The sequence below is a fragment of the Toxorhynchites rutilus genome, chromosome 3, assembly GCF_029784135.1.
Source record: "Toxorhynchites rutilus septentrionalis strain SRP chromosome 3, ASM2978413v1, whole genome shotgun sequence".
NCBI lineage: Eukaryota > Metazoa > Arthropoda > Insecta > Diptera > Culicidae > Toxorhynchites > Toxorhynchites rutilus.
Genome location: NC_073746.1, coordinates 76,181,220 through 76,205,282, shown reverse-complemented (window position 1 = coordinate 76,205,282; position 24,063 = coordinate 76,181,220). Strand labels below are relative to the sequence as shown.

General features: G+C 38.9%; 1 protein-coding gene and 1 long non-coding RNA gene across 8 annotated transcripts in view; one reads left to right on the top strand and one right to left on the bottom strand.

Moving 5' to 3' along the window:
- The window catches only part of LOC129774943 (sodium- and chloride-dependent GABA transporter ine), a 108,879-nt gene that overhangs the window by 49,726 nt on the left and 35,090 nt on the right, over nt 1–24,063 (top strand). For 5 of the 6 annotated variants that reach the window (XR_008742815.1, XR_008742814.1, XM_055779045.1 and 2 more), the window contains 2 exons: nt 6,788–7,381; nt 7,468–7,693. Coding sequence is in view for 4 of the 6 variants with exons in the window: in XM_055779045.1 (XP_055635020.1) it covers nt 6,916–7,381; nt 7,468–7,693 (692 nt within the window). In the remaining 2 variants the exon portion in view is untranslated. Of the gene's footprint in view, nt 1–6,787; nt 7,386–7,467; nt 7,694–24,063 lie in introns of those variants that run through there. The other variant, XM_055779048.1, reaches the window with a different exon arrangement.
- Nucleotides 22,542–23,547, bottom strand: LOC129774946 (uncharacterized). 2 transcript variants are annotated; one of them, XR_008742818.1, is made up of 4 exons: nt 23,462–23,476; nt 23,366–23,402; nt 22,966–23,306; nt 22,542–22,909 (listed from the first exon to the last, which is right to left on the bottom strand). It is a non-coding gene; the product is annotated as an uncharacterized LOC129774946 (long non-coding RNA). The 2 variants fall into 2 exon arrangements; XR_008742817.1 differs by having other exon boundaries at nt 22,966–23,402; nt 23,462–23,547.

Sequence of the window (24,063 nt, the reverse complement as noted above, 5' to 3'; positions counted from 1 at the left end):
TGGTTGCGTGTTCGCTTAGTAAGCGATCGATCGTGAGTTCAAAACTCAGGGCCCTCATTGACCATCTTTGTGTTGTTACAGAATAGCTACGTCCACGCAACAATCATCAGCGATGGAGATCGATTCAGTGTCGGAGTCCTGGCCTCTCTCTATCCATATGCAAGCTCTGCCGGCAACAAGAAAAACATCGGGCTGTTGTGCTGTGAATAACACAATAATGATCAATATCAGCTGTCTTCGCTGTCTGGTGGTCTAACTGGTTAATGGAAGGACAGAAAGAATACTCTTACGCCTAAATGGCTACTGTGTAATGTTCTATTTATAGATATGATAAACATGTGACATGTACACGATTAAAATTCGGCTCTGTTACAGCTAATATGCTAATGAGCCATAAATAAAGAAATGGGATAAAAAATGCTTTTATTTGCTCATTCCACCCTTCAGCACACAAAAAAGGCATTTTTTTCTACCGAAAACCAAAATACAACGCTAGTTTGGGTGTACTATGTTAGGATTCACTATTGCTAGATACAAAATATGCTCAATGTATGGATATCACACGATGCGTTAACAAAAATACTCCTGGGCAGAATTTCCATCTGTAAATCGCTACCGAATCGCAAGAAAATCAATCAATTTTTTATGCGAGTAATGAATGGGTTTTTAAGAGAGCGGCATAACCACCGAAACGTCAATAAAAGTTATTGAGCAAAAAATGCATCTTTATGCATCTTTAACTCAATTCAGTCTTTAATTCCATGAAAAAATAATGAATTTCTTTTTATTACACCGGTTGATACTGAACTTTGTTCAACCCTTCATAAGGCCGTGGAAACTAGGCAACGAATCGAAACCAATTTCAGAGCACATAATCTTCTCATGAGGAAGAACATATTTTTACATATTTTTTTAAATGATGACAATATAGTTGCCACTGCCCGTTAACACCAAAAACACTGTTTGCCGCTGCCTTGTAAATTCGCTTTATGCAAATTTGGTTATGCATAAATCAAAACGTTATTTCTAGTGCAGCGAGAGAAAATGTTTTTTTATATAGATTTACAAAGAAAAAGAATGAAAATTTCAATACACCATTTATTTCATGCAAAAAACTGCACAATATTACACAGTAGATCCTAAATAGAACGCTCACAATGAAAAACTCATCTACTTGTTGCATTATCAACGAATTTAAAAAGAATTTTCCGCCGGCGCTCTAAAATCGCGGTTTCTCTACATAAAAGTGTCTCACAAAATTGAAGTATCTGAAATAGATGAAAACTATGTCTCAATGGCCTTCAACTTACCATGTCGGGCTTACCCCACTCATAGGGTGACGGTCTATCATCATACATTTTTCAAGAAGTCTATTTCTATCATTCGTTGCTTCATCTTACCTCGACTCGAATCCCAGTGATAGTTAATAATCGATTGGAAAAATTCTAGAGCAACGAAAAAGGATTTGAAATCTCGTTCAAGAATAAAAGCTTAAACTCCACTACCGAAAAGTTACATCCGGTTGCGCATCATTGGAACCCGCGACGACATTTGATGGATAACGGTTTTTCGATGTGATTTAAAACGTCTGGAATAAAGGGTGTGTCACATCAAATTGCATCACGGAAAAAACGCTGTAGAAATTTAATTTTTAGGAATTATATCTTCAGCTTTCGCTTTTAATCAGATAAGAGTGTATAGATCACGTTGGCCATGCTTCATTGTCAATTTTTCGTAAATTTGGAAAAATGTCGTCGAACGAAAAAGAGCGTCGTGAATTAATCCTGTGCACTCATTTCGAGAATCCGGAGTTGTCACATCGGGACATCGGTAAGATGCTGGGAATCGTCCAATCCACGGTCAGCAGAGTACTAAAACGATACTTCGAGAACCTAACCATCGACCGGAAGGTGAAGAACGGCAAAAATGGATGCTCCGTCAGTGAAAAAGACGGGTGGGTAATGTCGGGAACATAACCGGAGTGACGTAGGACAATACAAAGGGGACAGCTTTTGTTAAATATATATTTTAAATATATTGTTTTATTTTCTTCTCCTACGTGAATACCTACCTATCTACCTGAAAAATGGATTAGTTTACTGTTTACTCTTTATGAATATGTTGATGGTTCTGAAAAGAACCTTTGGTGTTGTGTTTTTGTTATCACTCGATATTCCCATCTTGTTCGGTTAAACCTTCCTGTTTAGCTATTGCGTTTGCCACTCGCCACAGCTTTCACAGTTGGAAAATTTCTTCCCATCCAGCTTGTGACATATTGTTCAGTAAATTACATTTAATGCGACGTGCCGGAGAAACACTTTGCCACTCACTGAAACTAATTGTTGCCTTGATGAGCGCCGAACCGAAGCTGCTCTTGATGCGGATTTTCTGATTGTCGTGAGCAGCTTTGCAAGCCAACTCGAGCACTCCGACGGCCGAAACTCTATAATAGCTGTTAGGTATACTGGTGCTCCGGCACCAATCCGTTCGGCCTAGTTACCCTTGCGGAGCAATCAGTGAATGCGACCAGCAGGGAACTGGAGACCTGCACGGTTCGAGTGAGAATTTGCCTTTCCCTTAACTTGTCCTCCTTTGTTACGTCCACGATGCCGATGCCGTACAACCACACGGGTTTACGGTTTGAAAGAAAATAAGATATTTTTTTGGGGTCCGCGTGTTTTATACTCTAGCGGTACACACTCACAGGATAGTGACAAATCGGCAGACTCAGTCAGAGGGGCGAGTCCAACGAGACGAACGAATGAGCGTTAAAAGGGAGCGATGGCAAAAAAATACATTCATTACAAATCGTTCGCTCGTTGGATTCACATGCAGGCTAAAAAGGGTCCTTTTCAGGATCACAAAATTATCTTCAATCTAAAGAGTTTATTGTTTTGTTATCACTCGATATCCCCATCTTGTTCGGCTAAACCTTTCTGTTTAGCGATTGCATTTGCCACTCGCCACAGCTTTCACAGTTGGAAAATTTCTTCCCATCCAGCTTGACATATTTTACAGTGAATTACATTCAATGGCACGTCGCATTACCACCACTCAGTATCGGATTGGAGGTAATTTTAACCTGTAATTGAACATTTGCGATAACAGTGGTACAGTGTCAACTTTCAATGTGGGGTCATAATTTGGACCCCGAACTCTATGTTTACAAAAATGTCCAACTAAATATGCCGCATTACAGGTCCGTCCAATTAGCTAAATGTCGAGATAAGTGTAAATTACTTTACTTTCAATCTAGAAGCAATTTAAGAATTGGTGATAATCAATAAGCTCAGAACAACTGCCAAATTCACATACTCATCATATCCTGGCAAACAAATTATGAAAAAATCAATTTGTGTTTTATTATTATTTTGGATATTGTTTTAGAAAGCATTGAACTGTATTTCCTAAACTCTTTTTTGTAAGGTTTAATGGCCCTGAAAAGCGCCTTGTTTTATGGAATGGTTCCAATTTAGAAAACTTAGTACTCGTGGTTTTGAGAAAAACCATTTCGAACGCCCTCGATGCCGCCTTGTTCTGGATTTGCCACCAAAGCAGTTTGTATAAAGAACAAACTTTTTTCTTCTGCTACCTGATGCCGTTTTTCGATTGCGTTTGCCACTCGCCACTCGCTGCAACTGCCTGTTGTTGTCTTGATGTGTTCTGTTCTGAATGCGGTTTTTCTTATCGTCGCGAGCAGCTTTACCAGCCAACTCGATCACTTCGGCGGCCGAAACTATATAACGCCGGCTAGGTGGTCTGGTGCACTGGTACTAACGCGCTCGGCCTAGCTACACTTGCGGGGAACTCCAGATCAACACGGTTCGAGCGGGATTTTGCCTTTCCCTTCACTTTTCCTCCTTTACCATGTCCAGACATGGCTGCTTGGGTTGGTTTGTTGATGTGTTGTGATGCGAACCGATGTGGTGTACGGTTGGAATGAGAATGATCTTTACGGAAGGAAGGTATTGTATTATAGAGACTTTAAACTTTTGCAGTTCATTCGTCTCTAGCCTTGAGAAAGGCCCTTTGAAAACTCTATTCTACTCCAGCGCTACCACCTCCGCCCTCTTGCCTCGAGAAAGGAACTCGATCCCTCGCCGTCCAGCTCGTCCAGCAACGATGTTGTCCAGTCGGTGTTCACACAAAGAATGAACATCGTTACGGCAGCGGAGCGGGGATTTTTAAGCTGACTGGCTGGCTCGAGAATTACGCATGTGTGAGACTGCGACCAATGTTTCGTTCATTTTTTTCTTTTTCCTTTACAATCGTGCTTCATTCTATTTCGCTGCTGCTCTGGTTGCCCGTTTTGGTCGGTACGATTTGAGGAGCACAAAATGGACCAATCAAAAATGGGCACATATTGCATTTGGACAATGCTTGATATTTCACAATTATTCAATTATTTATCTCAAGAAAAATGAAATGTTATTCGTTATGATAGATGCGTAGATATATTTCCTATCAATTGATGCAAAAACCTTTGCGATCTATTGAGAAATGCTCGAGTTATAAGCGTTCCAAATCTTGCATTTTTTCCTACTTGTTCAGTGCCTAGATTTCCATTTCACCCCCTATATCTTCCGGTTAGACGTAGTCCTACGTCAAAAGATCACAAGCGCGTAGTTAAGCAGTTTAGACGTGATTCGAGAAGTTCGGTCCGGGATGTCGCCAATAAGCTGAATTTGTCAAGTTCATTCGTCCAGCGGACCAAGCAGCGGGAGGGCCTGCGTACATACAAGGTTCAGAAGGCTCCTAACCGCGACGAAAGGCAAAACATGGTGGGGAAGACGCGAGCCCGGAAGCTGTACACCTAAATGCTGACGAAGCCGCATTGCCTGGTAATGGACGACAAAACCTACGTCAAAGCGGACTTTCGTCAGCTGCCGGGCCTGTTGTTCTTCTCCGCAGAGGACAAATTCAGCGTTCCGGAGGAGATTCGCAAGCAGAAACTATCCAAGTTTGCCAAAAAGTACATGGTGTGGCAAGCGATCTGCTCTTGCGGAAAGCGGAGCGCCCCCTTCGTGATGACCGGCACGGTAAACGGGCAGGTTTACCTTAAGGAGTGCCTACAGAAGCGCTTACTACCACTATTGAAACAGCACGAGGGCTCGACCATCTTCTGGCCGGATCTCGCTTCGTGCCACTATTCAAAGGACGTGTTGGAGTGGTACGAACCCAACGGGGTCACCTTCGTGCCAAAGGAAATGAACCCGCCCAACGCGCCGGAGCTTCGCCCAATAAAGAAATATTATGCGATTATGAAGCAGGCCCTCCGTAAGAACCCAAAAGTTGTCAAATCGGAGGCGGACTTCAAGTGAAAATGGATTTCTGTTCAAAAAAAACTACAACCTGACGTTGTACAGAACCTTATGGACGGGGTAAAGAGGAAGGTGCGAGCATACGGGCTTGGGCTCGAAGTATGAATAAAAAGAAAATGCCAAAAGTTGTTTAATAATTTTTATTTTACTGTCTAAAATTTTCAAAAGGATCGGTCTACTGGGCGAATTTCTACAGCGTTTTTTCCGTGATGCAATTTGATGTGACACACCCTTTAATAGATGCTAACATGTACAGTGGTCTAAGACATAGTTATTTAGAGTTTTCTAGTAAAACTAGAGGGGGTACCGGGCTTACCACCAGTTTCCCTATGCACAAAAAAAAAACACAATCCAATCCAATCGGCTTGATTCTTTGTAATATTTCGAATATTCATTCTTTTCTCACTATGATTATATCGATAGTCAACAATACGACGACAGAAAAATCAAATCACCTATGCAGCTTCAATGAAGGCATCAATCGACAGGGTCACGCATATTTCACGCTGGTTAAAGCACACCTATTTTTTTTTTGTTTTTGTTCGTCTAAAATTAGCGTCTATCAGGTCGATTGTCCGCGGTGACGGATCGCAGACCCTGACCGCGACTACCGAAGCCATCGGCGTCGTTTCGCTCAATAAGAAAGAAAGCGCACTTTTTTTGTCACACTTTGTTTCTTTCTTGAAATTTGTCAACGGAGACGCATGGTGTTGGTGAATTTGGCCGTATGAAAGAACGACGAAGTGATGGTCATAGGATGGGTTATTATCAGAACCGGTACGGTTGTTGTTGTGTCAAAATCAGTACGGTGTTTGACCCAGCCTCGGTGATATTTTTTCTTTTGAGAGTGCTTCGTACTGTTGGTTCGTTCTTTCGGTTGTCGAGATTAAACACAAAAAAATGTGTTTATTTTTATTGATTCATCGATTTGTCTAACTGCGTTTTTTTCAACATTTTTTTTTTACGCATGGCGAGACATTCTTTTGTTTGTGTTTAATTTTTTACTTCATTCAAACGTTCGTAGACCGACAGTGGCCTGACGAAGACCAAAGTCAGTTGTTGTTCAATGGCTGGTAAATCTGCTAAACTAATGACGATGTGTGTACAAACATAAAACCCTAGACAAATTAAAACGACTTCATCGCTCATTATTCATCACTTTTCTTATTTAATGTATTCTAAAAATTCTACGTTCTCAAATTTAATGAGCTTATCCGTTGCGGTTTCTCAGTTCATTGCTACCCATTTCGTTACACGTCAATCATATTAGTCAGACGACATGTTAACTAGCAGGCAGACAGTGTTACTCATTGTCCCCGGGAAAATTTCACTGATATCGCCAGAGAGCCACTTCATGCTAAACGTGTTCAGTAAACTGTTATCAAATAGCGACGTAATAATTATTTGAATGTTTTTGAATTTGATCATATGTTAACTTATTTGTTTTTTTTTTTTGTTACTTTCAGTGTAACGCGTGGTTGTTTGATAAAAATGTCCCGTTTCGTGATAAAACGATAGGATTAACCACTCGCTTCAACCTGCTGCGATCATTAATGAGTGAGCTCACTCGCATTCGTATGCAGTGTCGATAACTATGGAACACCCAGAGGACCAGCAGAACCAGCTGGAAATCCAATCGCTCAATCCAGTACCTAATCGGAGGCCAATAAATGATGTGCACTTTCAGGCTGTCAATGCAAGTCACAAACATCCGAACAAATTGAACAACAATGTAGCACAAAGTGACGACGCAAAAGTGCTTCTATTGCCATCGAACCATCGTAAATTTATAATCGTTCCGTCGCAGCCGGTTAGTGCAATCGGTAGTGGCAGCAGTAGTGTTTCAGTGCCAGGATCTCCTCACATTCACCACATCAACAACAACAACAATAACAACAATGATACTAGTAGCAGTTTACATTCACCCGATCCCCTCTCAGAGAGGTTCGAAATTGGGGAAAGTTCCACAGGTGTGATCCACTCTGTCCCGAAACCAGCGTATCCTCTGGCCGCTAGCTCAAAGCCAAAGCATTTTCACAGCCTTAGATCGGTACGTTCTGGTAGGTAAATATTAGTACGAAAAAAAAGTGTTCTCTACTTTATCACTCTCCCAATCGGATGTTATTGTGCTCTGTCCTGAATTTAGCCACCGATCGTCATGGAATTGCCGACGCACACCTGCATCCCGCGATCCTTCGGACCGGATCGTACATATTCAGCGAGTCCGGTGGAACTCCGAGGCTGTTCTCCGATGTGACCTCAATACGCTCGCTGGCCTCTATTGGAGTCGGCTCCACGGATGGCCGCCGGATGGTCATCCGTCGCGTGCCGAACTCACCTACCGAGCTGCTCACCATTATCAATCCGCCAACGTAAGTTATGTCACCTTCAAGTAGCGCTTGATTTAGATAAGATTCAATTGAGTAGATAACGAGCATTATTCAATTACTTTCATCGCACTATCGTGTTGGAGCAATTTTTAATGGATTCTCACACGACGATATGCAATCACAAGCGGTGCTAGTTGACGACCATTTTGTCCCACGTTACGGATTCCTTGGAATTTAAATTAATATTAGATTAAACACTTGGTCAGATCGCTAACAAGCACTTGTAACACTAGTTCCATTTACAAATTGTTGTTGCATAATGTTGAGTTAACATTGATGAAGTGAAGTTGATTCTAACTGGAAGTTACAGTTTAAGTTTGAATGGGATTGCCATTGAATTTTCTGTGTCCCCCGAATCAATTCGTACGTATTCTTAGGGTGACCAAACGTACCGTTTTGAACGGGACAGCACCTTTTTTCAACCATTTTGGATTTAAATTTTACACAGTGTATTCGCAGAGAAAAAGTTGGTCTGCCAATTGTTTGTTCATGAGAAACAATTGATGAGTTTTTCTGATTTCGTTGGTGAACATTACGCTACATTGTTTGAGCGTGGTAAAATGTTATTCCTCTCACTTGGAATTTCCATCGGGAGGATTTTAAGTATTTTGGTGGTTTAGCTTTCCATTTTCTATCACAAATATTTTCTTGTACTGCGCGACTTAATTGAAATCCCGTGCCTCAAACTCTGGTTGCTTTTTACCAGAAATGGTTTAATGACCTTTGAAACATTTGTTGGCCTTGTTGAGACACAGAAGTTGCTGTGAATTTGGATTATTTTATTGGAATTCTTCAACATAAAAAAGAAGTGTTCTTGACTAATGTGATGCAAACTGTTCTTAGAAGTTTAGTTGATTTAGGTGCTTATACGAGAGGCTCAATTTATTAAAAAAAATTGCGATGCTGCTGTACTCCAACGCAGTATCGCAATTTTTTTTAAGAAATTTAGCCTCTCGTATAAAGTACCTAAATCAACAAAAAATTGAGAAACGGAATACTGATATAGAAAAAACAGTACAAATGGTATACACCAAAGTCCATTTCTGAATGGTTGGAAATTCAAAGTATCAATACTAAAAAAACTTCGTGTTCAGACAGGTGAAAATAGTTGTTTTTATGAGAGACAAGGATCGAAGAAATTATAATTGAAGAGATATAAAGGAGGAATAAAGAATCCGTACCAGTTGCAAATAATTGGGTGCAAGTATTTTCAAAAATGGAGAACAAATATCTAGTGTACCATGAATTCATGAAGCTCATTGAATATATTTGTGTTTGCCTGATAGAACCGCACCAGTAGAAAAGTTTTTTTTCCTACGATGATAACGATGATGATCTACGATTTCTACGTTGTGGTTAACGGAACAGCCACGACTGAATATTGAAACCATCAAAGCTATGACAAATGTCCAACAGAACTTTGTTCTGGAATGTGATAAACTGTATGATGAATTTACAAAAATCATAATCTCCTTTGCGAAGTCGCATCATCATTGGAATATTCCTTCGTTATAGAGCACAAAGCAGGTACATCTAAGGATGTTTGGTTTTATTCACTCTATAAAATTATTCAAAAAAAAGACGGGCGGTAGAATCACAAGGGGAGTGGCTCACGATTCAATGTTTCGCTTGTATTCAAATTATATTCCGCCGAGTAACGATTGCTCCTTTTGGTCGGAACAACAAATTGGACCGATCAAATTGTGACAGTTAGCACGTAATGACAGTAATGCTTAACATTTCACAGTTATTCAAATGTTTATATAAAAAAAGTTATTCATTGTTATAGATGCGTAGAAATCTTCCTATCAATTGATGCAAACTCCATTGCGATCTAATAATAAATGTTCGAAATTTTTCACTTTTTCTTACAAGTTCAGTGTTTAGATTTTCATTTTGTTTCGTCAATCTATATAGAACAATAAATTCTTAATACTATCCCCCATGAAGTTCTGTTAAATGTAGTACTACATCAAAATATAATACTATATAGGGTCTTTCAGATTAAACGCTCACTTATTTTTAAAAAACGAAAATGAAGCTTGTTTTAGGATATTTTCGATGTGACCACCCCTTTTTTCGATAATGCGTTCAAAACAGTGAACAAAATTCTTCATGCACACCTCTTACATTACGACTTTGATGCTGTTGGAAATCCGAGTTATTTCTTCTTTAAGTTCCTCCAAATTTTGTGGCTTATTTACACTTTATGGACCGCTCTCATGTTTCGCATCCCATCCGTTGCGGACCGCTCACGAGATTTCTCGTTTTCGCGTTGCTTCTTTACGGACTTGTGTGAAACTAGCGGATAAAAGTTTTTGTTGCATGCAAGTTTCTGTTCAACGTCTTGCTGGATTTAATGAATAATGAATAACTTTATAGAAAAGTTAAAGACTGAAACGTGAGCATGGGTCAATATAGGAAAATATACAGAATTTTGAAAATCAAAAAAAAAACAGGAAGTGGGTTATATCTATGGTATAACCGCAAGGGTGACGTAGGACTATCGTTGATTTAGAGATCATTTGTTTGAAGTTGAATCTTAATCCATTCTGAATGAATGAATAAATGAATATTTGGGAGACTTCGAAAACGAGAGCGTTACGTTGGAGGCACAAGGTTTTATGCATCCAATATAGGATACGAAAAACCTTGTTCTGAAGAATAATCTTCAGAAGCTAACCTGCTAACTGTACTTGATTGACAAATCACAAACCCAAATGTATTATATGGATATTTTATGGATAGAAAATATTAAAATAATCTCTTTCGCTTGAATGTAATTTTCAATTCCAAGGGGAACTGGCAGATTATTTTCCAGCAACGATTAGATATTTCCACATTTTCCTCGATACTGGAGGCCCACCAGTGGTTAATACTAACTCGATAACCACCTGTTAATAGTACTTGATTGAAAAATATTTGGTCACAGTGTTACATGGATAGAAAACATTCAAATAAACTCTTTCACATGAATGTATTTTTAAATTCCCAGAGGAACTGGCAGATTATTTTCCAGCAATGATTAGATCTTTCCGGAACTTTCTCGATGCTGAATGGCATCCAAACGGAAAGAATTCTGCGCGTGTATGTGTCGATCCTTCGCCGCCCACCTCCTCCAGCACGTTAGGCAACGATGTTGTCTTGTCGATGTCCTCACGAAAAATGAATGTGTCTCACCACCAGAATATCGCTTAAGTATGCTTTTTGTGTGTGATTGAATCGAGAGAAGGTGTGGTTTACGATGGCAATTTGGAAGGCAAACTAGAGGGGAATGAACTCTCTGAGCTCGGAACTTTCGGCGACTGAGCAATAATCGATTGCGGGCGCATACAATATTGGATACGGAAATATCCTACTGATGGGGAAGAATAATCTTCAGAAGCTATCCTGTTGATTGCGATTGATTGAAAAACCACAAAACCAAATGTATTTGGTCACAGTGTTACATGGATAGAAAACATTTAAATAAACTCTTTCACATGAATGTATTTTTAAATTCCCAGAGGAACTGGCAGATTATTTTCAGTAACGATTCGATATTTCCACATTTTCCTCGATACTGGAAGCCCACCAGTGGTTAATACTAACTCGATAACCACCTGTTAATAGTACTTGATTGAAAAATATTTGGTCACAGTGTTACATGAATAGAAAACATTCAAATAAACTCTTTCACATGAATGTATTTTTAAATTCCCAGAGGAACTGGCAGATTATTTTCCAGAAATGATTAGATCTTTTCGGAACTTTCTCGATGCTGAATGGCATCCAAACGGAAAGAATTCCGTGCGTGTATGTGTGTGTAGCGATGTCTTCCCGGGGAACCGTTTGTGGCATCACTCTCCTCCTGATGGATTCCCTTCTGGCCTAAGGTGCACAAACAGGCTCTTGGTGACACCGTTCATCCGCGCTTTCATGATAAATGAAGAGCTTCACCACAATAGCGACAACATGCTCCAATCGCGGTTCAATTAGAACTGAGTGGATTTCCGAGCGGCGCTCGCTTATATACCGATTGATGATTTCAATATCCTGTTTTGAAAGCAATTTTAAGACTATTGAAACAAGTTTTTGGATCAAAAAGTAACAAGTATAGAACGCGTAGACATTTTATCTTTCGAATGAAGTGTTTATCATACCATTTCGTTCAGTTGTTTAGGAGCTATTAACGCTCAAAATCTCGGTCTCCGGCGTAACGCTTTCGTTTTCGAAACTTTGATTTTACACCCCGGTATAGAAATGAAAGACGTAGTCCTACGTCAAAAAGTTGTTCGAATAGAGTTATCGAAGTTATTCGATAGAGAAATATTTTACCTATCTTCCAGCCACAATTTTATTAATCGGAAAAAGGTCTGAGAAAAGTTATAGGCCAAGTTGAATAGAAGAAATTAATTATTTCGAAGAAAATTGAAAAAAGTTATTCAAAAGGACCGAAAACACATTCCCGTGATAGTATTCATTCGAGAAAGAATATTTTTATTTATCTTTAGTCAAATTTTCATTGGTCGGAAAAAGGTCTAAGAAAAGTTATAGGCCAAAACCTATACAACTTGTGGGGTAATGAGGGAAATTAATTAATTTAAAGAAAATTTAAAATAGTTATTTGAAAGGACCCAAAACACACATTTTAGAGATAATTGAAATAATAAATGCTTTAAAATCGTGAAATATTAACGCATGGGATATAAATCACTTTAAAGCATAATTTACATGAGTTTACACGGAAAAATTTACAGAGAAATATGAATTTCGATGTATGTAGATGTAGTGAACAAAAATATCGGAAAGAAATGAGAAATCGAGTTTAACGCGTGGGATAGAATTTTATTATAATTTGTCGCGGTACACCATAGTAGATATGCTTTGAGTATTTTCTCAAATTTTTCATTTCCAAGCCTATTAAGTATGGGGAAAAAAAGAAAAACTCATTTTTTAGATCAATGAAAATTTGACTAAAGATAGATAAAAATCTTCTTTATCGAATGAATACTATCTCGAGAATGTGTTTTCGGTCCTTTCAAATAATTTTTTTCAATTTTCTCTAAAATAATTAATTTCTTCCATACAACTAGGCCTTTTCTCAGACCCTTTTCCGATTAATAAAATTGTGGCTGGAAGATAGGTAAAATATTTCTCTATCGAATAACTTCAGAATACTAACCACAGGTAGTTATCCTAAGTGCCTCAAAGTAGCTAGAGTAGTGCCAGTCTTCAAATCTGGTGAAGCCTCGAATCCATGCAATTATCGACCAATTTCAACGCTTTCTGTATTCAACAAGATTTTTGAAAGAATGCTTGTGAACAGATTATGCGAATTCTTCGACATAAATAAAGTCTTCTACAAGTTTCAATACGGTTTCAGGCGAGGTTGTAGTACGACAACAGCAGTCACTGAGCTTGTAGATGAAATTATTAATGGAATTGATCGAAAAATGATGGTTGGTGCACTCTTCCTAGACCTTAAAAAGGCTTTTGACACTATCGATCATAGTATATTATTGAAAAAACTGAACACGTACGGAATCCGAGGAATAGCCAATGATATAGTGCGAAGTTATTTAACTGATAGGCAACAATATGTAGCAGTAAATAATGCCAAAAGCACATTGTGTTCTATAAATATTGGGGTACCTCAAGGCAGCAATATTGGACCTCTGTTATTTTTGTTGTATGTGAACGATATTGGCAATCTACCTTTAAAAGGAACTGCAAAACTGTTTGCTGATGATACAGCTCTATTTTACCCAAGTCCCGACTCGGGAACTATAGTGTCACATATCGAGTATGATCTGGTTCTTCTTGGGGATTACTTTCAGTCCAATCTACTGTCACTCAACCTGACGAAGACTAAATACATGTTCTTCCATTCTCCTAGGAAGAAAATAACGATAGGTGCTGATCCATATATTTTAAATGTACCTATTAAAAAGGTGCATAGCCTCAAATACCTGGGTGTCATTTTAGACTCAACCTTGTCGTGGAGCTTCCATGTAAATTTCGTCGTAAAAAAACTCGCATCCCTTTGTGGTATCTTGAAGAGAGTATCACCTTTCCTGCCTCACAAAGCTCTGATTAACTTCTATTTTGCATGCATCCATTCTCAACTCCAATACGGGCTACTGGTTTGGGGCTATGCATGCAAAACAAGACTTAAAAAAATACAAACATTGCAGAACAGGTGTCTTAAAATAATTTATAGGCTACCGAGTTTGTACTCAACTCTAGACCTGTATCAAAATGAGACTCACAGTATCTTGCCTCTTATTGGATTGCGGGAGCTTCAGTCTTTGAAACTTATACATAACATATTACACAATAACAACATACACCATAACATGACAATCCCCACCGCGAGTCATCATTACGTTACACGACAAGCACAACACTTATTACGAACTCGAGCAACATCTAGCATTGGTCAACAGCGTTTTCTTTTTAATGGACCGTCGCTATTCAACAGTTTACCTTCGCATATCAGGTCGATAACCAGTATAGACTTGTTCAGGGCAAAGCTGCGATTGCTCCTGAAGACGAAAATTAACTCTTTTTTAATATAGATATTTCAATTTTTTATGTAGACAGACTGACAGACAGACATAATTGTAGACATACAGTAGTCTGATCTTAATAATTAGTTTAATTGTGCACTCTTTATGGATCCCTTAAAAGAATATCACTTCACTGGGATCCAACAGGTACTAATTGTTATGTGTTGTACTCTTACCTCTAAGTGTTGTAGCGTCCTGTGAAACAAAAAAAAGGAGACCAACTCTAGGAAGCTCGAGTATGAGTTTCTTAGAGATGGGGGTGAGAGGAGGGAAAAAAAAAAAAAAAAAAAAAAAAACTTCGATAACTCTATTCGAACAACTTTTTTTAATTTTCAAAATTCTGTATATTTTGCTATATTGACCCATGCTCACGTTTCAGTTTATAACTTTCCTCTGTCACGATCAAGAATAAAATGAATTATGTGGAAAGATGAATGATTCAATTCTCTATATAATGAGCATGATTTTGAAGGTTGTTACTTGATAAACAATCAATTTATTTTAACTGAAATAATTCATTATTCATTAAATCCAGCAAGACGTTGAACATAAACTTGCATGCAACAAAAACTTTTATGTGCTTAACTTTCATCCGCTAACTTCACACATAGAATGAACTGCAATGTTTAAAGCCTCTTAAAAACCTGCAAGCAAAGCAAGCAACTTCACACAAGTCAAAACGTGCGGTCCCAGGCGTATGTCTTACAAATTTCTTCCCGGTTCTTTAAGTGTTACCATAGCAACGGTTTTTCACGTACCCCCAGAGAGGCCATTTACGGTGAGAAATGTTGAAATTCTTACCATAAGAGGGCAAAGTTTCATAGAGGCTTCAGTTGCTCGAGATTCCACTAAAAATACACGTTCTTGTAAATTGTACATTTTGACACTAGATGGTTATCAGATCAGACTGAACGAGTAGCCGAATATTATCGTCCCGAAGTGGGGAATGCAGTGTTACCATCGACGGAGCGTACAAAATTTTTTATAGGGAGCTATTCGATTTTTATGCGTGAGCGATTAAGACTGCTATACTCGCGCATTGGTCTGTCAGACCGAGAAATCAATAATTCGATCATTTCTCAGAAAATATCAACACTACGACTTTGCGATTCGCTCTAGTTTCGTTATTCGTCGTTCGTCATCGTTTAGCGTATCGCATGTGCTGATACAAAGGGGACGTGTGCCACTTTTTTAACACTTTCGGTCTGACACACCGACGCGAGTATAGGAGTAACTTTTTTGGACAAGTGCCTTTTTTCATATTGTAGAATATTGTTGAAAAAAATGTTAGTGGCGTGGAATTTCTATTGAATATAATGCATAAGATCATTACCGGACTATTCTTATTTGATTTCAGTCTCTTTTGTAACTGAATTGAACGGATCCATATATTAACTATTCGTCGTTAGATTCATACGCTCACAAGCCAAATATAAATGTTTGACTTTCGTATAGTTATTCGCTAAACATAATGGTCATACATATACACACTTGTGAAATAATTTCACTTGTGGAAGAATTGTAAACAGTAAACTATACACTAATCAGTGGCTTATGGTTATTTTTAACAGTTATAGTTTCGGGGATATTTTTTTATAGTGAACAATATCGACAAGAAAACAAGAAAAAGAAAAGGAATTTCATAGAAATCCTTTTATATGATCTTTTTATGCCTCATCTAAAAAAGGCATTAATTCTTAGTTTACCAAGAATACAGGGACAAAGAATATTAGAAATATGCAAACTTTATATTCCAGAACCTTTTTCATCTGGTAATTATCTAGAAGGTCGTTATACATTCTTCTCTTCGATAAAAGACCCGAAAAACACGCTACAACTGCATGAAATGTAAAAAATATGTTTGTTTCGAGGATGCAATTATGCTATGTTCTGATTCTAACTCCAATGAAACAACAATCGATTAATACGTTTTTATGTTATTTTATAGCTCTTTATACTTCCATGAATTATATTCAGTTACTTACTTTTAATTAATAACAGAGAAAAGATCGAATTTCGTTATTTGTGTTGGAGTATCAAACATTACTCTGTTTTGAGGAGGCTGAATTAGATGACTATTAAAACATAATAAAGACGAAGAAAACATATTTTTTGGAGTTTTTCCATCCAATAATTCCCTCTTATTCAAATAATTGCCAAAAAAGCCTGAAAAATATATAATGGCAACATTACAGAGAAGTTCAATTTTCGGTCTGTGACACCGTGCGCGAGTATACGTATCATGATTTTGGGTATATCAATTTGACATGCTTCGGAATGGAATGGCCGTCCTGAGCATGAACTTCGACACCATAAGTTAGTTTTCTATTTCGAACCAAGAGAATGATTTCTTTAGCAAATATTTGCGCTCCAGATCGTTGACGTTAGCGGAAATTGTATTTCGATCGGATGAGAGGATATACCTGACCATGATCATCGGCGAGGAAAATTAAGTCTGATGTCTGTCGAGGAATAATCGTTTACATCAAACTTCCAGATTCGGATCAGGATCGGATCGTCAAGTCTGAGGAGGATATGCTGCGCATCGTTCATCGGTGAAGATGGAAGGAAGCCATTGTTGTAGTATAGGTAAAACCACGTGTAAAAATAGGGTAATAGTGTTCGTGAGAGAAGAGCAAAGCACACGTAAATAGATCAATTCACTTATCAGACTGTGTGGCGCTTCACTGACACCAGTCTTAGAATACATTTGAAAAAAATTACAATTCAATACTGAAGTAAAATGTATCAACGATGTGTTCCGATGAACATTTGCAAATATAAATATATATAGTAGGTGTGTTTGCATATGAAGTAAAATGCTGATTATATACGAGCGTAACATGAGCAAATTTATAACACATGTGAATTGAGGCTCTTTTGGTATTAACAAGTTCTTCCTCACAGTAACTCGATGTTGATATATCCTTAATATTTTCCTTCGTTGATCGTACCTTTTCTCACGTATTCACGTTGGAAAGTTTAAACCCGTCTCTTCGTTGGCCGAGGCATTTCGATTGAATTTAATACTTTTCCGTTTACTATTTTTTACAGCAGAGGCAGCCGTGGCAGTGTTCCGAGCACTGCAATACAATTTTTTTAACTAATGTTGAAGTTGCTAAAACTTACATTATAGACCCATTAAACGTAAAAACAATAATTGTATTGATATCAATACAATTTTATTTTATTGATTCTCATGACATGAAACGATAGTGGATAGTGGATAGCGTCTCACATTATCATGCCGGGTGTTTGGGTTCGATTCCCGTTCTGGCCGGGGGATTTTTTCGTCAAACAAATTTCCTTCGACTTGCACTGTGGTCACGCGTATTCTAGAGCTTGCCCCTCGGAATACATTCAAGGCGTGTTATTCGGCTTAAGAAATCTCAACTATTAGTATTAATAAATGACGCTAAATAATGCATACGTTGAGACGGCAAAAGTTCCACAGGGAACGTTAACGCCATTCAAGAAGAAGACATGAAACGATATGACTCAGGAATAACATTTTATTGAGTGGTTTTCATAGCTGTTTCGATGATGTTGTCTGGCATCAGTGTCGAAAAAATAACGATGCTTTCACCAATACAAACAAAAGCATTGCGGAATATTGCAAAATGAAAATTTAACTTTCAGAGAACTAGCTCGAGTTTTCCGACGTTTTCTACTATACATTGCGACGGCAGATGAAAATGTTATATCCTGTGAGTAACCGATTATATTTGGTTGATATTACTTGATGTGAAGTGTGTGAAAACGATAATTTTCTTCACACTGTTTCGCAAAATTATTGATTTTCGGGCGAGGGGTAAGGGAGGAAGATGAAGGAAAGGGGCGCCATTGTGGCAGCCATTTGTGGCTTCCTTCCACCTTCACCTTAAACCTTTCCCACATAGTTTCCTTTTCATCCCTTTTTATCCTCTCCATCTCTCCTGAAAGATAATTTTCATCTCGTTATTGTTTCGTTCGATCTGCTTCTTTTCGAACATTAAATGGGCAAAACGTGTGAAATAGGGAATGCGAAATTATAACTCGAGCGAAATAATGGTTTCGAACGAAGTACAAATCCGGCAGAATGCAGGGTGAATATATCTATTGAGATACAAAAGTAATTTGGTAAAATTGTAAAACGGAGTCGTAGTATTGAAATACTCTTTCGGCGATCTCTTTCCTTCTCTCTTTCCTTCTTGGATCCCATTGGGATAACGGCCGAATCGTCTAGGGTCAATACCTCTTCAAATGTGAGCATTCCTGGGATTGTGATGAAGTCTGCACTAGTTGGAGAGAGAAGTGCTGTCTGCTGTATGAACAGTCAAAGCATTCTGGTTATTGATGATTATAGAATCCTAACGATATAATATGATACAATCGACCGACGATAGCTATGGTGAATAATGGACGAACACGGCTTTCCCCGAAACCTGACAATACTGATTCAGGCAACGATGAACGGTGTGCTGATCTCAGGCAATCTGTCGGAATCGTTTGAAACTCACAGGGGACCTCGACAAGACGATGGACTCTCCTGTCTGCTCTTTATCGTGGCGCTGGAAGGTGTTATGCGAAGAGCGGGCTTCAACATACGGGGCACGATTTGCAACAAATCAAGTCAGTTTATCTGCTTCGCCGCCGACGTGAACACAATCGGAAGAACACATGCGACAGTAACGGACTTTTATATCCGACTGAAACATTCCAATTTCTCTTGGTAGTAGTGTTGTGGCCGACGGCGATGAGCTCGAGATGGTAGAGAAATTTGTCTACCTTGGCTCGTTGATAACAACTGATAAAGACAACAGCCGTGAAATTCGAAGACGCATAGTCAATGAAAGTCGCGCCTACTATGGGCTCCGCAAATCCTTAAGATCCAACAAACTCCGACCCCGTACGATATGTACCATGTACAAATCCCTAATTCGACCGGCTGTTCTTTATGAGCACGAAGCATGGACGATGCTTGAGGAGGACTCACAAGCACTTGATGATTTCGAACGCCAAGGGCACAGAACAATATATGATGGTGTACAGGAAACCGGAGTATGGAGAAGGAGAATGGACCACGAAATGGCGGAACTCTGCGGCATCCAGCATCCAGAAAGTCGCCAAGGCTGCACGAGTGCGGTGGGCAGGGCATGTTGCAGGGTTTCCGGACTGTACACCTGCAAAGATGGTGTTCTCATCGAATGCGGAAGGAACAAGAAGGAGAGGAGCCCAGCGAGCTGGGTGGAATTAAATTAAATTGCTTATCAATACAAGTTTGTTTGATATCGCTGATTGGATAAATGATCAACAAATTGCTGAATGCACAGAAAAAGCAAACAATAATCATTTCCCATGGCAGAAATTTTCTCATTGAGCTGAACATATCGCTTCAGAACAGTACAATTTTATTCTCGAATGAAGTCGTGAGTGACAATTCAGAGTAGTTTTAAATGGAAAATGAAACATTGTGGAAAAATCTACGTATTCTTGAGAACTCTTAGATTGCCAACGTTTTTTCCAATCTTTGAAACACTTAAAAAAAATCTTTTTTATCTTGTTCAGCTCCTATTTCGATGCCGTCTTTATCTCGTTAATCGTAGCGTAGCGTCGTCCTTCCCTGGGCTTCTTCAGTCTCGAGAACAAAAAAAAGTCACTGGGGGCCAGATCGCCATATCTGGGGAAAACAGGTCGGAATCGATTATCCGGAGTATTGAATTTTTTTTTCACTCCGGATAATCGAGTCATAAAAAAAACGAATTTTCTCTCGGTAAACGTAATATAATTATAATTTGCACTTATGTATTAAACGGTTCTATCTAGGTTGACCCGTTTGTATGTTTGTGACTTTGTAACTTTGTCTGTAGCGCTGTACCACATAAACAGAAATTTAACCCCCTTCCTGTTGACCGTTTGATCTGAAATTTGGAACACATATTTATCTCTGGTGTCATTATAAAACTACGTATTCCATGATCTTGAAAATCTAATATGGCGGCTGCTACAAAATGACGGATTACAAATTTTCTCAGAACCCCATCAATATGTATATCAAAAGAAAGGGATTGACTAGAAGAACACATATATTTATGAAAAACGCAAATTCAAAATGACTCAAACATACATACAAACAGGCAAAGCTGAATGGAACCATTAAAAAGTAATTGTTTATTCGGGAATTGCGGTCATCATGGATTTGGATTTTTCATGATCTACTATATTCTACTAGTCAAGCCCTTTCATTTCATACCCATATTGATGGGGTGGTGAAAAAATATATATGGCGCCATCTTGTGGTTGCGGCCCTTTTGGATTTGCATTTTTCATAAATAAACGTGATGTTTGCTCAAGGCTTGAGACAAATGAATGGTTTCACAAACGTAAATGACAGACTCCTCGACCTGGTGTTTACCAATCTCCCAGAGTTCCTCGATATTATTGTACCATCTTCACCGCTATTACCTGTGGATAATCATCACGCTCCGTTTATTTTATTACTTGACGTACGTGTTGTCCCAACTTCAACGGACGAGTCTGAAGAATGCCTCAAGTTCGACTTTTCTTCATGCGATTTTAATCTTTTGAATTCTGTGCTTGCTGAAATTGAGTGGGAACGAGTTTTGAACAACGATTCAGTAGATCAGATGTTGTCAAGTTTTAACGAATTTATTCATGATGTCTTCAGTCGCCATATCCCTCGAAGAAGAAGAGTGTCAAGCTCCGTTTACAATAAACCTTGGTGGACTCCTGAGCTACGAAATCTTCGCAACAACCTCCGCAAGGTGCGTAATCGTTATTTCAATTCGAAGAATGAAACTGACAGAGCTAGACTTCGAAATCTTGACTTGGAATACAAGAGTCTCCTTTCTGAAACATTTAAAAACTACGTGCTAAGAATTCAGGCAACGGTTAAACAAGATCCTTCAAGTTTTTGGAGTTTCGTCAAGAAAAGAAAAGCAAGCAGTAATATCCCTGGTTCGGTTAGCTACAATGAGACCGTTTCTACCACAAGTTCAGAGACCGCCAATCTGTTTGCTGCCTTCGTGTCTTCAGCAAAGCATCACCGGTTCAACGTCACGATCGTTTTGAGGAAATACCAATCCATAACATAAACCTACCGTGCATTCAGTTTACTCCAGAGGAAGTGAGGAGAGGTCTCGAGGATCTTGACCCAAAAAAAGTACCAGGTACAGATAACATACCGCCCGCATTTTTAAAGAACTGTGCCTCTTCGCTTGCCAAGCCCATCACTGTTGTTTTTAACCGTTCGCTCTCGGACAGAATATTCCCGACCGCATGGAAATCAGCGTACATAGTCCCAATCTACAAATCAGGTAGCTATACCTGTGTTGAAAACTACCGTGGTGTGTCAATACTCTGTACTCTCAGCAAGGTTTTTGAGAAGCTTGTTCACACAGTTCTCTACTAAGTCGTGACTCCCATCATCTCCAGTAGTCAGCACGGATTTGTGAAACACCGTGGATTTCCCTCGTGGATAACGGAATGGCTCTATTCGTACCTGTCAAATTGTAACGCATACGTTACGGTCAATTCTGTGCGTTCCAGAACTTTCGACATTCCTTCTGGCGTACCCCAAGGCAGTGTTCTCGGCCCTCTTATTTTCATTATCTTCATCAATGATCTTTGTCTGTTACTCTCCTCATCCAATCTTTCGTTTGCCGATGACTTAAAACTATTTCGTGTCATAGTTTCACCAGATGACTGTGCTGCTCTGCAAAATGACATAAATCGTTTGCTTGTCTGGTGTGGCGACAACGGAATGCGAGTTAACTGCAAAAAATGCAAAGTGATATCCTTCTCCCGTTGCAATAACGTTTTAGTCCATCAATACAACATGGAATCAGTTGCCTTAGAGCGTATCAATTCAATATGCGATCTCGGTGTTACTATATTGATTCGAAGCTAAGATTTCACGAACACATCAACATTATAACAGCTAAAGCGTATACAGTGCTTGCCCAAAATCCAATCGACGAAAAAAACATCGACCTAACACCCACATTCCGTTTTGCCTGCCAAGATCGGGTCGATGAAATGTCAACAATCGACCTCAAATGCTGCCACTTTGCAATCGAGTTATCGACCTTTCATATGCATTCATCGAACAACTTGACGCCACTTTTTCGCCAACATGTGCAAGGCGTCGACCTGCTTGCAGCGCTGCTTCCAGCACTGCTTGCTGCTTGTTTGTATTGGTTTGTTATTGAAAATGAAAAGGAAATACATTGATCGATTTTAATCATTTTATTGAAAAAAAAATTATAAAAATCCATGTATAATAAAAATAACGTATATAATGGAATCGGTGCATTCGGGTTGTCTGGATTGACGATTCAAATCCGACTGAGTACATTGATGAATACCTCTTTGCCCTCGATGACACAGATATGTGGCTGAGGAGGATTCTTCAATGTGCGTGAAGCACGGGATCTCCGATGGGGAAAATTGCTCGAAATACTATGGCCAGGTCCTGCTGCTGTTGCTGTTGATGCTGTTCCCCGGAATAGCACCCTGGACTTAAAGGATACTGCTGCGGGAAAGCTGATGCTGTTGGCTAGTGTGACAGAAGTGGAAATAAGCAATGTGGTGATGAGGGAAATCATCTTTCTCATTCGCCGATTGATTGAGTCGGATGTATTCATAGCTGAAACAAAATAAAATGATTAGTAAGTGAAAAGCAGAAATGAATTCCCTACTCACCAGTTGTATGATCCGGATAAAAATGCGAACATTAAAATATCATGCGATTACGTTCGCTTACCTCGCCTATTTTCATTCTACTATACAACGGAATCAGTGCATTCGGGTTCCTCCGGGTGGTAATTCAGCTGAGCAAGTTGATAAATACCTCCTTGTCGTTGAGTTTTCGTGTCTGAAGAGGATTTTTGAATGTGCGCGAAGCACGGAACCTCTAATGGGGAAAGTTCTTCGCAATACCATACCATGGTCAAATTCTGCTGCTGCTGCTGTTAATGCTGTCCCCCGGCATTGCCAACAGGGGTTGGAGGTTACTGCAGCAGGAAAACGGATGTTGTTGGCTGCTGTGATAGAAGTGGAAATTCGCACTGTGGTGATGGGAGAAATCATCTTTCTCACTTACCGATTGATGGAAGCAAACGAGTCGAATGTATTCATAGCTGATAAGACAAGATTAAATAATTAATAATTAAAAAGCCGAAATATATTTCATACTCACCAGTTGTATGATCCATTTGTTTTTGTTTGAGATGACAGTTTAGCGGAGTGGAAAAAAGAACCACCAGTGATGCCATTTGGTTTGTTTAATTATTCAGTATTTTCGACTAACGAACTATCCGCGTTGGCGATATTGGGGAATAGGCATGACAATATGGATTTGCAGAAGGAATGAATACACTTTTAAAATGAAAATTATGAATGAACATGATTTTTCCTTAATCAAATTAGTACTCTATGTAAGTGAAAATCACCATTTCCTGCAAGTGGTGAAAAAACGTCATAAAAAATATGTTTTGAGATAATTTTATATTATAATGACAAGTTTTTTTGAGAATATCTGAACGTCTATAGAAAATAATTCAAATTAGGGTCATGACAACGTACTTTAAGTAGAAAAAATTATGCCAAGAAAAAAATTTCATACAAATTTTAGCAAATATAAACTGATTCGGGCCGACTAATATGATAGAGAATAGTTTGCCTCATACAAACTAATGCCGTATCCAGATGTCGATACCTAATCGTCGTCATCGTGAATAGTTAACAGCGTTACGGTCGTTGTTAGGTCGATGTTTTTTTCGTCGATTGGATTGTGGGCAA